The sequence below is a fragment of the Cydia pomonella genome, chromosome 2 (genome assembly GCF_033807575.1).
Source record: "Cydia pomonella isolate Wapato2018A chromosome 2, ilCydPomo1, whole genome shotgun sequence".
Classification (NCBI taxonomy): Eukaryota; Metazoa; Arthropoda; class Insecta; order Lepidoptera; family Tortricidae; genus Cydia; species Cydia pomonella.
Genome location: NC_084704.1, coordinates 10,963,113 through 10,977,015, shown reverse-complemented (window position 1 = coordinate 10,977,015; position 13,903 = coordinate 10,963,113). Strand labels below are relative to the sequence as shown.

The 13,903-nt window shown below is 36.8% G+C and overlaps 3 protein-coding genes across 3 annotated transcripts in view; 2 read left to right on the top strand and 1 right to left on the bottom strand.

Annotated features, from left to right (window-relative positions):
- Window positions 1–3,698: 3,698 nt before the first annotated feature.
- On the bottom strand, window positions 3,699–8,396 carry LOC133534271 (large ribosomal subunit protein bL19m). The gene is made up of 6 exons (XM_061873371.1): window positions 8,215–8,396; window positions 7,902–8,135; window positions 7,624–7,766; window positions 6,760–6,939; window positions 4,300–4,454; window positions 3,699–3,894 (listed from the first exon to the last, which is right to left on the bottom strand). Exons 1-6 carry the CDS (start codon window positions 8,279–8,281, stop codon window positions 3,762–3,764), a joined length of 912 nt encoding a protein of 303 aa, XP_061729355.1. The 5' UTR covers window positions 8,282–8,396; the 3' UTR covers window positions 3,699–3,761.
- Window positions 8,397–9,274: 878 nt separating this feature from the next.
- On the top strand, window positions 9,275–10,340 carry LOC133534170 (short coiled-coil protein homolog). Its single transcript, XM_061873252.1, has 2 exons — window positions 9,275–9,647; window positions 9,885–10,340. The coding sequence occupies exons 1-2, from the start codon at window positions 9,383–9,385 to the stop codon at window positions 10,025–10,027; spliced, it is 408 nt and encodes a 135-aa protein (XP_061729236.1). The 5' UTR covers window positions 9,275–9,382; the 3' UTR covers window positions 10,028–10,340.
- Window positions 10,341–12,270: 1,930 nt separating this feature from the next.
- The window catches only part of LOC133515657 (uncharacterized), a 3,406-nt gene continuing 1,773 nt past the window's right edge, over window positions 12,271–13,903 (top strand). Inside the window, exon 1 of the mRNA XM_061848228.1 lies at window positions 12,271–13,827. Within this exon, the coding sequence (XP_061704212.1) occupies window positions 12,271–13,827 (1,557 nt within the window). The remainder of the gene's footprint in view (window positions 13,828–13,903) is intronic.

The window sequence follows — 13,903 nt, the reverse complement described above, 5'->3', positions numbered from 1 at the left end:
GCCCATAGCAAAAAATGTTCTTTCACGCAAATACTCTATATAAAATTGCCTACAAGAAAGATTCAGTACACTTTTCGCTAGGATCAACATTTAAAAATATATTGAAGCGGGAAAGTTAATTAAAATCAATTTGAGGTCCATTTTTCTATGTTTTCGTAAATAATTAGTAAACGGTGGCAAATAGCAAAAAATTAACGCTGTTAAACGTAAATAATGTGCTCAAAATTTTCTACGAAAAATATTCAGTACTCTTTTTGAAAGGATCAATATTTAAAAAGATATTAAAGAGGGAAAGTTAATTGCACTTGCAGAAAATGGGCTTAGACTAGTCACCTCTTGATTGGAAGATTCTTTGCTCTCACTCAATATAACCAAAACATATTACATTTGTTTTAGTAAAACAGCAGCCACTAAACCAGGGAAAGATTTTAAAGTGACTATACACACTTACCCATGCAACAGAAATATATCCATGGACTGTAGTAATTGTGCCCTTTTGAAACGTACTGATCATCTCAAATACCTAGGAGTACAGATCGATGCCCAAAATTAAGTGGAATCATCACATTACTGTTGTTGCTTCTAGAGTTCGAAAACTCATGTACTTATGCTTTCAGAAATCTAAGAAGCATGGCAAACAAACAATTGTTAATTAAAACATATAAAGCACTAGGTGAATGCATTTGTGAAGTACTGTATTTGCTCTTGGGGTGGTGCTGTTAAGACTCACATGTTAGAGGTAGAAAGAGCTCAGCGAGCTTTCTTAAAGGTCATGTTATACCTACCTTTCCGCTATCCCACTGCCGATTTATATAACATGGCTATGGTTCCCACGATTCGTAAATTGTATATTATGCAATGCCTAAGAAGATATCACCGCAAAGTAGTCCCAATGTTATCGACATCCCACAATCGTATTGAGAGATGTCCTCTTTCGAAATGCAAAACTAAATTTGCCAGACGCAATATCAATATAACGCCTTATTAATATATAGTAAAACAGAAATAGAACTTTAAAAACATTATCTAATCATGCTTCCAAAAAGACAATTTGGACATGGTTATCTAATATGAATTATGATGAGACTGAGAAAATATTAATTCAGGGATTATTTGGGTGTTCGGATTAGTACGCAGACACGCACGCACGCACACACGCCCGCCCGCACGCACGCACGCACGCACGCACGCACGCACGCACGCACGCACGCACGCACGCACGCACGCACGCACGCACGCACGCACGCACGCACACACACACACACACACACACACACACACACACACACACACACCCACACACACCCACACCCACACCCACACCCACTGGGGCTGCAACACAGTGTAAACTAACGCAGTCTCCAGGGCTCCAACTGCATATGTACCATCTATGTTTTGAACAATAAAAAAAAATATTATTAATAATTAAAATCAATTCATAGGTTCCTTTTCTTTACTTTTTCGTAAATAATTTGTAAACTATGACCCATAGCAAAAAAATGTCTTAAGCATAAATAATTATTATACAATTGTCTATAAGAAACATTTAGAACACTTTTCGCTAGGATCTATTTAAAAAAATACTAAGGCGGGAATGTTAATAAATAATCAATTTTAAAGTCCCTTTTTAGTTTTTCGCAAGTAACTCGTAAACGGTAGCCCATAACAAAACACGATCTTATACATAAATAATGCACATAATATTTTCTGCAAAAACCATTCTGAACACTTTTCCCTAGAATCAATATTTAAGAAGATATTATAGGGGGTAAGTTAATTACAATCAATTCATGGGTACTTTTTTTTAGTTGTTCGTAAATAACTCGTAATCGGTGCTCCAGTGCAAAAAAAAAAATGTTAAACATAAATACTTAACTTTAAATTTTCTACAAAAAGATTTCTCTTTTTCGTTAGGATCAATATTATTGAGATATTAAACAGCGAAAGTTAATTTTGATCATTACTACACATTATTTGTGTTTCTCGCTTTAAAAGCTTAATAAATGTTGATCCTAGGGAAAAGTGTTCGCAATGTCTTGTGTAGAGAATTTAATTTTAATTGATTAGATATAAAAAATATTGCTTTAGGTTATACTTTACAAATTATTTACGAAAAACTAAAAAATACACCTGAGGATTCATTGTAATTAACTTTCCCCCTTCATCTTTTAAATATTGATCCCAGGGAAGACTGTTCTAAATGTTTATTGAGTTATTTGCGAACACTAAAAAAAGGACCAGGAAATTGATTAAAATTAACATTCCCCCTTTAATATCTCATTAAATATTGATCCTAGCCACAAAATGTACACAACCTTTATTGTAGATTTTTTATTTATTTATGTATAATTTTTTTTTCAATGGGCCACCGTTTACGAGTAATTTACGAAAAAGTAAAAAATAGGGACCTGTGAATTGTTTGTGATTTACTTTCCCCCTTTAATATTGTTTTAAATATTGATCCTAGAGAAAAGTTTTCTTAATGTTTTTTGTAGGAAATATTATGTTAATAAATAAATAATGTATAAGAACCTGTTTTGGTATGAGCTGCCATTTATGAATTATTTACGATAAACTAAGAAGCGACTTTAAAATTGATTATTATTAATATTCCCGCTTTAGTATCTTTTTAAATGTTGATTCTAGCGATAAGTGTTATACATATATGCTTCTTGTAGAAAAATTCATGGTAATTATTTATGTACTAGACATTTTTTTTTTTTGCTATGGGTCATACCATACAAATTATTTACGAAAAACGAAAGAAAAGGAACATTAGAATTGATTTTATTTTAATTAAGTTTCCCGCTTTAATATATTTTTAAATGTTGATCCTAGCGAAAAAGTGTACGGAATAAAAGTGTACCGAAAAAGTGTAAAAAAACTCGTAAACGCAAATAATCTATATGAAATTGCCTACAAGAATGTAGGCAATTTCATATAGATTATTTGCGTTTACGAGTTTTTTACGAAAAACCAAAATAAGGGACCTTTAACTTTTTTTGGTGGGCTAATAGATGGTAAGATCAACTAGATGTGCTATACGCGTGCGGCGCCCGTGAGGAACAGAACATACGCAATGCGCCAAATTAAATACACGTTTTAAGATTCCTGACAACATACCAAAAACAATCTACGTAATTAAACCAGACCAAACATAATTTGGTCGGGTTATTTGTTGCCCACCATAAGCGATACTAAAATCAAAGGTTGTCTGGAAGAGATCGCTTCTTAGCGATAAGACCGCCTGTTGTTACCTAACTTTTACGCGTTTTTTTCATTTCCTGTCTATTTTTAAATGTATGGTGCACAATAAAGAATATTTACTTACTTATTACTTACTTACTAAAATTTATAGTGGGGAATAAAAATATATGATGCTGTGACCGGGACAAACAATCATAGCGCTTTCTCTGCTACTCCTATTGAAAGCTCCATAAGAGCATCTCGGTCAGTCATCTGCTGGCTCTACCATTTCATGTCTATACATATTGTACGTCTACAAAAGGCGCCAGCATAGATTGTGCGCCTATCCCAGGGAAATAGTATCAAATTCTTGTTTTATTTTGGAATTTTATGAACTGCTTAGCCAAATCTAGAACAAACAAAACTAGAGACAGGTAAAACCTAAGCTGGTGGCATTTTACAACCTTTGACAGTTGCTAACGTACCCCATAGGGATAATTTAAACTATAACATAACATAATATTTGTATTGCTTTATTAATTTTATATCTAAAAACTAAGATTCATACATAACAGTTATCCAAGCTGCGGTTTTGGTGCACTAAGTGTGCGTTTTCTATATGTCTTCTTGCGCGTTATTTGCAGCTGATGCAGTTGATTGTACACTTCACCCCATATTTCGCTTTGGTCTTCTTCGGGGATAGTTTTTCTGGAAAATTATATATACTTATACTTTATATAAATCTTAATGAACATAATTAAAATAAATATTTGGGGACTTACACAGGTCAATTTACACAACCTACTACAAAATAGCATAGTGTTAGATACACAGGTCAACTTACCACAAAATAGCATAGTGTTAGATTTACGTAATTAAATGTAACTACTTACTTACTAATATACTTTGATAAAAAATACATCCACAACCAAGGAACTAATATTCATGAAATGCCCCTTGGGCAGAGATGAACTTGGTCATAGAAGACTGTAACTGGCTTGTGGGGTATTACCTGGATTCAAACGTCTGGACGTTTCTTAGACAAGGTCACTACAGTCTTAGTGATGAAGGTTTATTTATAAAACTCAAGATCTATAATTAATCAAAATGTACCTGTACTGCTTCATCAAATCATATTTCTCCCATGGGGTCTTCCTCAGTTCTCGCCTAACTCTGTCTTTCTCCTTTAAATATTCTTCAATATTAGACACTCCTTTAAGATCTTGCCTCTCCCATCTTTCGAGCCATGGTCTTGGTTTCAGTTTTACCTAAAAATATTACAAGAGCATCAAGTTTAATTATATACAGTATTATTATCTTGAATTTGATTCTCTTTAAAATCAAATGATACACAACAAAAGCAACTTTGTTCCATCTAATCATGATTTAAATTTCATAGCACGTAATATGTCTAATATGCACTAGTATTAGGACCGTGGGACCCTAGAGGTTAACAATGAAGGTTTTAAAAATTGTACAACAACAGCAAAGACTAATAATTGTCTTAAGTCAGATTTGGTCTTTGGTCTAAGTTCCAATTATGGTTTTTCACCACCAAATAATATATCATGAAAATATTTCATGGAATCCAAGAAAATCAACTAGGGTATTACACAATCAGACCTGACCAAAACATGTAAAAATAGTTATTCATGATACAAGCGGTTCGAAATATTTGATAATGATGCCATTTTTCAAAAGTCAGAAGGTTATTAGTGTCATAAATATAATGTATGCTGATGATCTGCAACTCTACGACCAGTGTCCCGTGACTGATCTTCAGATTTGCATTGACAAACTTAACCTGGACCTTTCACATATCCAGCAGTGGTCAAAAAAGTTCAGCCTTTTTGTAAATCCTTCCAAGTGCCAGGCCATCCAGACAGCTTGCAAGAATAGACTTGGACGCGATAACACCAGTAAGTTTTGACGGCACTCCAATAAGGTTCAGTCAAAGTGTTAAAGATCTGGGTGTTCTTTTAGATAGTACTCTGAGTTGGAGAGCACAGGTTACTGAGATCAGTCAAAAGGTCATGGGTTCCCTTCACGCTCTTAATAAATTTAAGCACTTCCTGCCTATCAAAACCAAAGTTTTATTAATTAATTCCCTTATCCTGCCCATTATTGATTATGGTGATGTGTGTTATCCGGACTTAAATGAAGAACTTCTCGACAAATTGGATCGGCTACTCAATAACTGCATTCGCTTCATTTTTTGCCTTCGTAAATATAATCATGTCTCATCTTTTCGTTCCCAGCTTGGCTGGCTCCCCATTCGTCAACGACGCAATGTTCGCATGTTGTGTACTCTTTTTTCTGTGTTACATGATCCTCATTCTCCTGAATACCTTAAGTCTCTATTTCAATACTACGGCGTTACCCGGGACCGTCAACTTCGCTCTTCCGGCAATATGTCTCTATCTATCCCTCTTCACCGCACTGGGTTCATGTCGAATTCGTTTTCCATGCATGCGGCCCGTCTTTGGAACGGACTTCCCTACGGCATCAAAAATGCTCAAAATAAGTTTGCATTTAAAAAATCCTTACGTGCTTTCTTCGCTAGCAGAATGAAAAAATAATAATGTATGTGTAAGCTCTATAATTATGTTTTGTCGTTATTTATGTATATATTATAAGAAATATAAGTATGTATATTTAAGTATGTATCTATTATATATGTATGGTATGTTATTGTATAATATTTGATTGTTGTTGTTAAAGTAGGACCGCCCAAAATCTCTCTGCTTTGCCTAAAGGTTGACTGGTAGAGAATGCCTCATGGCATTAAGTCGCCTTTTGTACTATAAGGTTTTCTTTTGTGCAATAAAGATTAAATAAATAAATGAAAAATAATCAAAACGGTTGAAGAAGATTCCATACTATTCTTTGAGGATATTACCTTAGGAGTTACTAACACATACAGGCTGCTCCAAAGTAAAAAATGGTAATTTGTTAATTTCTTCGAAACCGCTACACCGGTTGTTATGATACTTTGTACACTGGTTCTATATACCCTAATGCAAATGTACATTTCGGCTTTGTCCAATGGCTAGGGACACACTGTATATATATATATATATATATATATATATATACGATAACCGATTCTTTGTGCCTTTGGGCGAAGGCCTCCCCTAATCTTCTCCACTCTTCCTTATTTTGCACTAATCTGGTCCATGTTTTAGTCCTTCCAGCCATGTCTTCTATTTCATCGGACCATCTTTTAAATTGCCTACCTCTGTTTCTTTTATGTCCTCTAGGATGCCATAGTGTTATAATTTTACTCCATTTATCTCCTCCTCTAATAGTATGTCCAGCCCACTTCCATTTCAGTTGTTTTGTTTTGTATGTCACATCAGTAAATCCTGTTTTGTCTCTTAAATCCTTGTTACTTATTTTGTCAATTCTTCTTCTCTTTAAGATGCTTCTTTCCATAGCTCTACACACTGTATATATGGCCCTTTAAATTTTCAACATAGGCACGGAAAGTGCTTATTCCTGCACTAACAGGAAGGTAGCACCATATGTACAGTACATTTTTTAACACACTTCATTGTACAAAAAAAACCATACCTGAACGGGATTAATAGGCACAGGAGTCCCCTCTGGGCAGATCTCCGGATCCATGTCAGTTGGGAATGTGCTGTACTCTGGTAGAGCATCCCTCAAGTACAGCAGTTTGTCATCAAGGCGCTTCTCAAGACGTAGCACTTGGATCTTTTGAATGGTGGGGTCATACAGCTCATAGCGAACCTTAAAAAATATAAATATTACTATTGTGAAAGGCAAGTTGTTAATCAAATAAATAATTTTATATCTTTAAACGAGCAATTCTTGTATATATATATATATATATATATATATATTTCAGGGATCTCGGAAACGGCTCTAACGAGTTCGCTGAAATTTGGTATATGGGGGTTTTTGGGGGTAAACAATCGATCTAGATTAGTCTTATGTTTGGGAAAACGCGACGCAGAATATGGTCGCTAATTTCGTGTTGCCAGCCACTGTCCGTCAGTAGGGCTAAGATGGTCGGCTCTTTATCATTTGTCACCATGCCTGTCACGTTCTAACCAGTATGTAAGCGCGAAAATGACGGACATATTGACAAGTGATAAAAATGGAACCATACTGCCACCGCTGGTCTAGAAACAAGTGTTCGAATTTCGCCCGGTGACTAGCTTTTGTTTTTTTTTATATGTTCAAGTTTATATTTAATTTTTTAATTTTTATTGTTTTAGACAAGTTTAATTTTGTAAAAAAATGTAGTTAAGATTATCACCTATACACCACCATATTACAATAAATAGTTATAACCGAGCAAAACTCGGTCGCCCAGGTACTATAATATTATTGTACAACTTCACATATTGTATCCTTGCTTACCTCTATTCCCTGATGATCAATGACATTTCTCAAAATAAACTTGCTTACCTCTATTCCCTGATGATCAATGACATTTCTCAAAATAAACTCTGCCCTTAAACCACAGCCTTTCCTTTCAATACAGATGCCCACAAAGCGATTGATCTTGCCCTGAGCATGTGGATCTGTTATGGTCACTGCTAAAATAGAGCCTGAAAACACAGAGAAAATCTGTTTAGGCCAACATAAACTACTGTATTCAGTATTATAATGTTTGGAAGTGTAATTGCAAAAGTATTGTAAGTAATGGGCCATGTTACATACAAAGACGTATTTTGCTTACATACCAACATAAAACTCTGGAATATCAATCTGATTTCTCCTTTTCAGCATATCAGCTCTCTCCAACTTCTCCCTTAAGCTGTTACGCCATTTAGGATTAGGATCGGGCAAAAATTCAGGGTAAGCATGACGGAACTCTAAAGCTGCATTCCGGTTTCCAGGCTTCCGTCCCATTCTCCTTGGCTTCTCATCTGGAACTGCTTCGGCCTTCTCTGGAAGGCTTGAAAGAAAACGGCAATCTACAAAAAAGTTTAAATAATATAAGTTGTGGCAACTAAAATTAAGAAATAAATATACCGTTATTAACTTGATTATAACCTCTCCGAGCCAGCCATTTGGCTGCGGTGAATAAATCAGTTCTACTTTTTCTAATGGCAAGAGCCATAGTTAAATTGTATTAAATACGAACTGATTATACTATATGCCGAAATTATGTTGAAACTCTATAAAAATAAATAATATGTTTAACACAAATTAAATGCAGTACTAGTACACAAAGAGCATATAATCACTACGTTTTACTAGTACATATATTTTTGACATAAACAATTTGTCATTGAACCACAGCAAAATAAATTTTCATAATATAGCATGTTTTTAGCGTTTAAACATATAACTTGAATAATATAAATATGGGTTACGTTCTGAAACGATTCATAACAAGAATAATACTACAAATCTCCTTGATTATACTAACATGTAATCAAATAATTTAAATTTCAATAGCAATCTTCTATACAATTATTACATAAAAGAATAATGTAGAATAATGAGTAGGCTTTGTGTCAAATAAGTTTTTGGCAAAAAATTTCATTTTTGGTACAAGCTTTTATCGCTGACTGTACTTTTCTTTCCACAGGCAACTAATACTCATCGAGCCAATTCTAAAAACCCCAAACACAATTAGGTTGCGTTGTTTTATCACAGAATTCCTATGTCCACCTCTTGTCTCCATCATCAGATCAGCTCGATGGTACCATAATATAGGGACCGTGCGCGTTGGAGGGTCTGCCATCTTGTGGCCTGAATCGTAACCATAAACGTGTACATTTACACGTCACGTGTTTTCTTGTGCATAGTAAGTGCTGCCATCTTGTGGGCTACATCGGAACAATAAACATCACATTTACGCCTCGCGCCAAAAATCTGACGGCTCCTGTGCACTGTGCTGTCTCCTACAGTTCATGCACGCTCCCTATTGCATTGTCACCCGACTTACATAATTATGTATGCAAATTTTCAGCTCAATCGGAAACCGGGAAGTGGATCAAATATAACTTGCAAGATTTGATTACAAACAGACAACGGTCAGGTGAAAGTAAATAAAAGCTTGTAAAAAGGTTAAGTTTATGAACGTACCTTTACGCTGTCACTGTCAAACTTGACAACTAAATCACAAATACTTATTGATTTTCGCCAAACGTTTCATTTTTTATTGTATATAAATAAAAACTTAACATTTAAATCTAACAATTCTTTAACAAAAATGTCGTCAATAGTGCAGAAGTGTAACGACGACAACATTCCATTAGCTGATGATGATCCGCAAGTGATTATTACAGACGACGTAGACAACAATCATTTAGATCATGGTCGTTCAATGGACTCGTTGCCTAGTTCCTACACTGGTGGTTCTTCTAGCCCTGGCCTGAATGGGCCGCAGAGTTTTGAGCCCGACTCGGGGTTAGATGAGCAGGAAGAGAAGGCGCGGTTGATATCGCAGGTGTTAGAGCTACAGAACACTTTAGATGGTATGATTCATTGTTAATTACCGTATCATTTTATGCTGAACTATTTTACATCCTTGGATTCATATTGATGACATCACACAGTTAACTTACAGTTACCTTGCAGTCTCAGAGACTGCTCATTAAACCTTGGAATAGTATTATGCAGTAATAGCTTTGGAAGTAGTTTTCTCTATTTCCTAGAATTTACCTATATGCTTTGTGTCAATAAATAAATAATAAAATGTATTTTATTCCCAGATCTGTCACAGAGAGTGGACTCAGTAAAGGAAGAGAATTTGAAGCTGCGTTCTGAAAACCAAGTGTTGGGGCAGTATATTGAAAATCTCATGTCAGCATCATCAGTATTTCAATCCACTACCCCAAATGTTCATAAAAAGTAAATCTGGGAGCTTGAAATCTATATGCACTTTTAATAGGGCATACTTATATTGGTTGCACTTTAAAATTAAGCAACTATAATGGTTTAATCCTTAATGTTTAAGTAATAAAAATAAATAATTACCATACAAAATTTGTATAGCTTTTATCATCTTATCAAGCATACATATAAAAACCATGTCAGTTGATTTTGTGCTATAAATGTTGTAATATTTAGCACTTGCTTTCCTGGCACAATTACTCAAGCAAATTTGGTGAAACAAAAGCTTAATACAAACACACTTTATTGGAAAAAATATATGTTTAAATGGCTTATTCTATGTTTCATTAACGGGCTCATTCAAAATTATTAGGTGGGTCCACACAGAGCGAGCATACACGCAAGGCAGTTTCCTCACGCATAAACCGGCCAGTGTAGACGTGCCTTGGCCGAGGCGGTGTGCTCGGGTGAGGAAAACGCGAGCCCCACCTCCGCCGAGGCATGTCTACATAGGTCGCGCGTATGCTCGCTCTGTGTGGACCCGCCTATTGATTATGTTTTACTGTGTTACTATCAACATAAAGAAACACACTAAAATATTATAGATATCTAGTTTAATTTATTCAATGAATAACCCAGTAGGCATCAGCTCTCATATGCATTTACAAACATATGTCCACACACGCACATAGGCGTACATAGGCTACGGATACTGCTTACCATCAGGCAGGCCGTATGCTTGTTTGCCACCGACGTAGTACAAAAAAAATGTCCACTTTTTTTTTAAGGTATAAGGAAGCATATTTTTATTTGATTGTTATGCTTATAAAGTTTTAAACATCATTTCTTATTGTTTCAATATTTTTGTCTCAACATTATATTAAGTACTGTATGATTGTTAGTACTATTATATTAATATAAGTAAATAGGCAAATGGCTAATAGACGTGCCTCGGCCGAGGCGGCCCGCTCGGGCGAGGAAAACGCGCACGTCGCTTCGGCCGAGGCACGTATACACTGGCCGTTCTGTGCGTGAGGAAATTGCCTGGCGCGTATATGCGCGCTCGGTGTGGACCCGGCTAATTACGTACATATTCGAACTTAGATGGAACTTAGCATTTGTCGAGTTTTTTTAACCACATCAAAGACAAACTTTCTACATTAACACGAACATTCACTTTAGTGAACAATTCACGTTATTTTGAAACTATGGGTCTTACCACATGTTTTAAATATGTTTGATCGAGTCTTGTTTACTTTGAGTCAAATTTGCTGCCTACAAAACTTCCTACAATTTTATTCAGCTGCGAGCGGCGTGGCACTAAATGATTCACACGTTACGCCACTCGATCGCAAAGAGCCGTTGAACACGATCATGATTCCCGCAAAAAAAGAGGCGCGGGCGCAGTCGGTTGCAGCGTGCGCGTTGCGTGGCAACGGCCTAATCGCGACGTGATGTCACCGAGTTGCCTCAAAAGTTTTTACCTACTTGTTGAATGTTTCCGCGGTAGATAACGTACTGCATTGTATTAATGTTGGAAGCTAATTAATTTACAGAGTTTATTCAGAGGCCTTACCTAGGTATGTATTAATAAACTACTTAATCCATTTATTTTAATTAATATATTTATCCCTCGGGGAGATGGGCCTCGTTAGCATTGTGCTGCAACCCGTCTAGGAGAAGGAAAACTCCAAAATATAACCCGGGGAGATGGGCCTCGTTAGCTTTGTGCTGCAACCCATCTAGGAGAAGGAAAACTCCAATATAAAACCCCCAAATCCAAGGTGTTAGCCGACCCGTGCCGAGGGATGCATAGCCAGAGGGTAGTTCTGGCGTTGAACGGAGGGTGTCTGTGTTGGCGGTCACAGGACACAGTGATAAACCGCCTTGCTTCAGTACAGGGCTCTGCTGTTGTTGACATTTAAATCCCTATTACTCGTGGGAACGCAATGGAGATTCTAAATAATAATCATCCGAATGGCGGCGACGTGGTACGCCACCCGTCACGTCTCGTTTCTCGCGGGGGCGACAAGCGGCTCACGGAGAGCCGCTTTGCTACGCTGAATGTTGGAGGAGGAATGGAAGAGAAATTAAATGAGGTTTTGCAGATGATGGATGAGAGAAAAAATTGATATTTTGTGTGTAAATGAGACGAAACGGAAAGGATGCGATACTACCCTGCATGGAACCTACAAGGCGTATTGGTCTGGGGTGCCTAGTTCGGATCGCGCCTGTCAGGGAGTCGGTATTGTACTTTCCGCAAGAATGGCTGAGTGTGTGAGAGAATTTGAATGTGTGAATTCTAGACTGATGTGGATTAGACTGAAAGTGGGACTGATGCGCATATTTGTGGTAGGCGTTTACGCTCCAGTAGACCAGGGTGCGAGGATCTCACAGTGCGTTCAGAATGACAGGCAGATATTTTGGGATGAATTAAGAGAGGTTTTGAAAGTATGTAAGGGGAATGAAAGAATGATTTTGTTAGGTGATTTCAATGGCTGGGTAGGAATAAAACGGGACGGATTTGAAAAGGTTCTTGGAATGCACGGTGACAAAAGAGTAAATGAGAATGGGAGAAGCTTATTAGAGATTTGCCAAGAGTGGAACCTTTGTGTAACAAACACGATGTTTGACCACAAAAGGATACATTTATACACTCGTGAGGCGGAGAATGTAAGGAAAAGTGTGATTGACTTTGTGATAGTGGATGAAAGAATTAGGAAGAATGTTATCGACTCCAGGGTGTATCGAGGGTCGGGTATCCATACTGACCACTTCCTGGTGATGTGCCGATTAAGAGGCTTGTTTAAAGGATGGCGACAACGGCCCCGTGCAGTTACTGCAGATTTAAAAAGAATAAAAGTGGAGAATTTGCAAGATGAAGGAGTCAATGATGAGTATAAGAGTAGATTAAAAACCGAATTTGAAGGTATGGATGAGATTAGTGAGACTGAACATTTGTGGAATAGTTTTAAAAATAAAGTAGTAAGTGTGGCAAGTGAAGTATGTGGAGTAAGTAAGAGGCACAAAGGAAAAAAGGAGAAGAATGTTTGGTGGGATCAAGAAGTGCAAGAAGCAGTGTGTGAGAAGAAAAAGTTGTGGTTGGATTGGTTAGCCACAAGAGCTAACCAAAGAAATCACACAGCTTCATTTGACGAAGTCAGTGAAGCGAAAAAGGAATATAGAAGAATGAAAGTGTTAGTGAAAGAATTAGTCGACAGAAAGAAAGGCGAACAGAAAGATAAAATGGAGGAAAGGCTGTCTCAAGATTTCCAGGCAAATATAAAGTTTTTCTGGAAGTCCATTCGTTTGGCCAGGGGTAACACTCAGAATTCTGAGCTAAACTCAATTAAAGACAAGAATGGAAGATTAGTGAATGAGGAAGAATGTATCTTAAAAAGATGGAAGGAGTATTTTGAAAGTTTGTTTGATAGAGAAGAGGCAAACACGCCAATTTCGGATTTGAATGAAAGCATTGAATATGTGTCGGAGAATGAAGATAGTATTAGCATGGATGAAATTGTGAAAGCGCTGAAAGGAATGAAATCAGGAAAGGCTGCAGGATATGATAAAGTTTCTGTCGAGATGCTGAAAGCTGGACAGGGCATTGTAGCAACTCAGATGTATCGCCTTTTCAATATGTGCTTTAGAACCGGCCAAGTGCCCAGGGACTGGTGCAAGGCTGTCATTGTACCTCTTTACAAAGGAAAGGGATCACAACTGGATTGCAAAAACTACAGAGGCATTAGCTTACTCAGCGTCGTCGGCAAATTGTATGCAAAGATATTGATTGAAAGAGTAGTGAAAGAAACCGATGAGAAAGTATGGGATGCACAAGCGGGATTCCGAAAGGGTATGGGATGTACGGATCAAGTCTTTTCCCTGCGATGCATAGCCG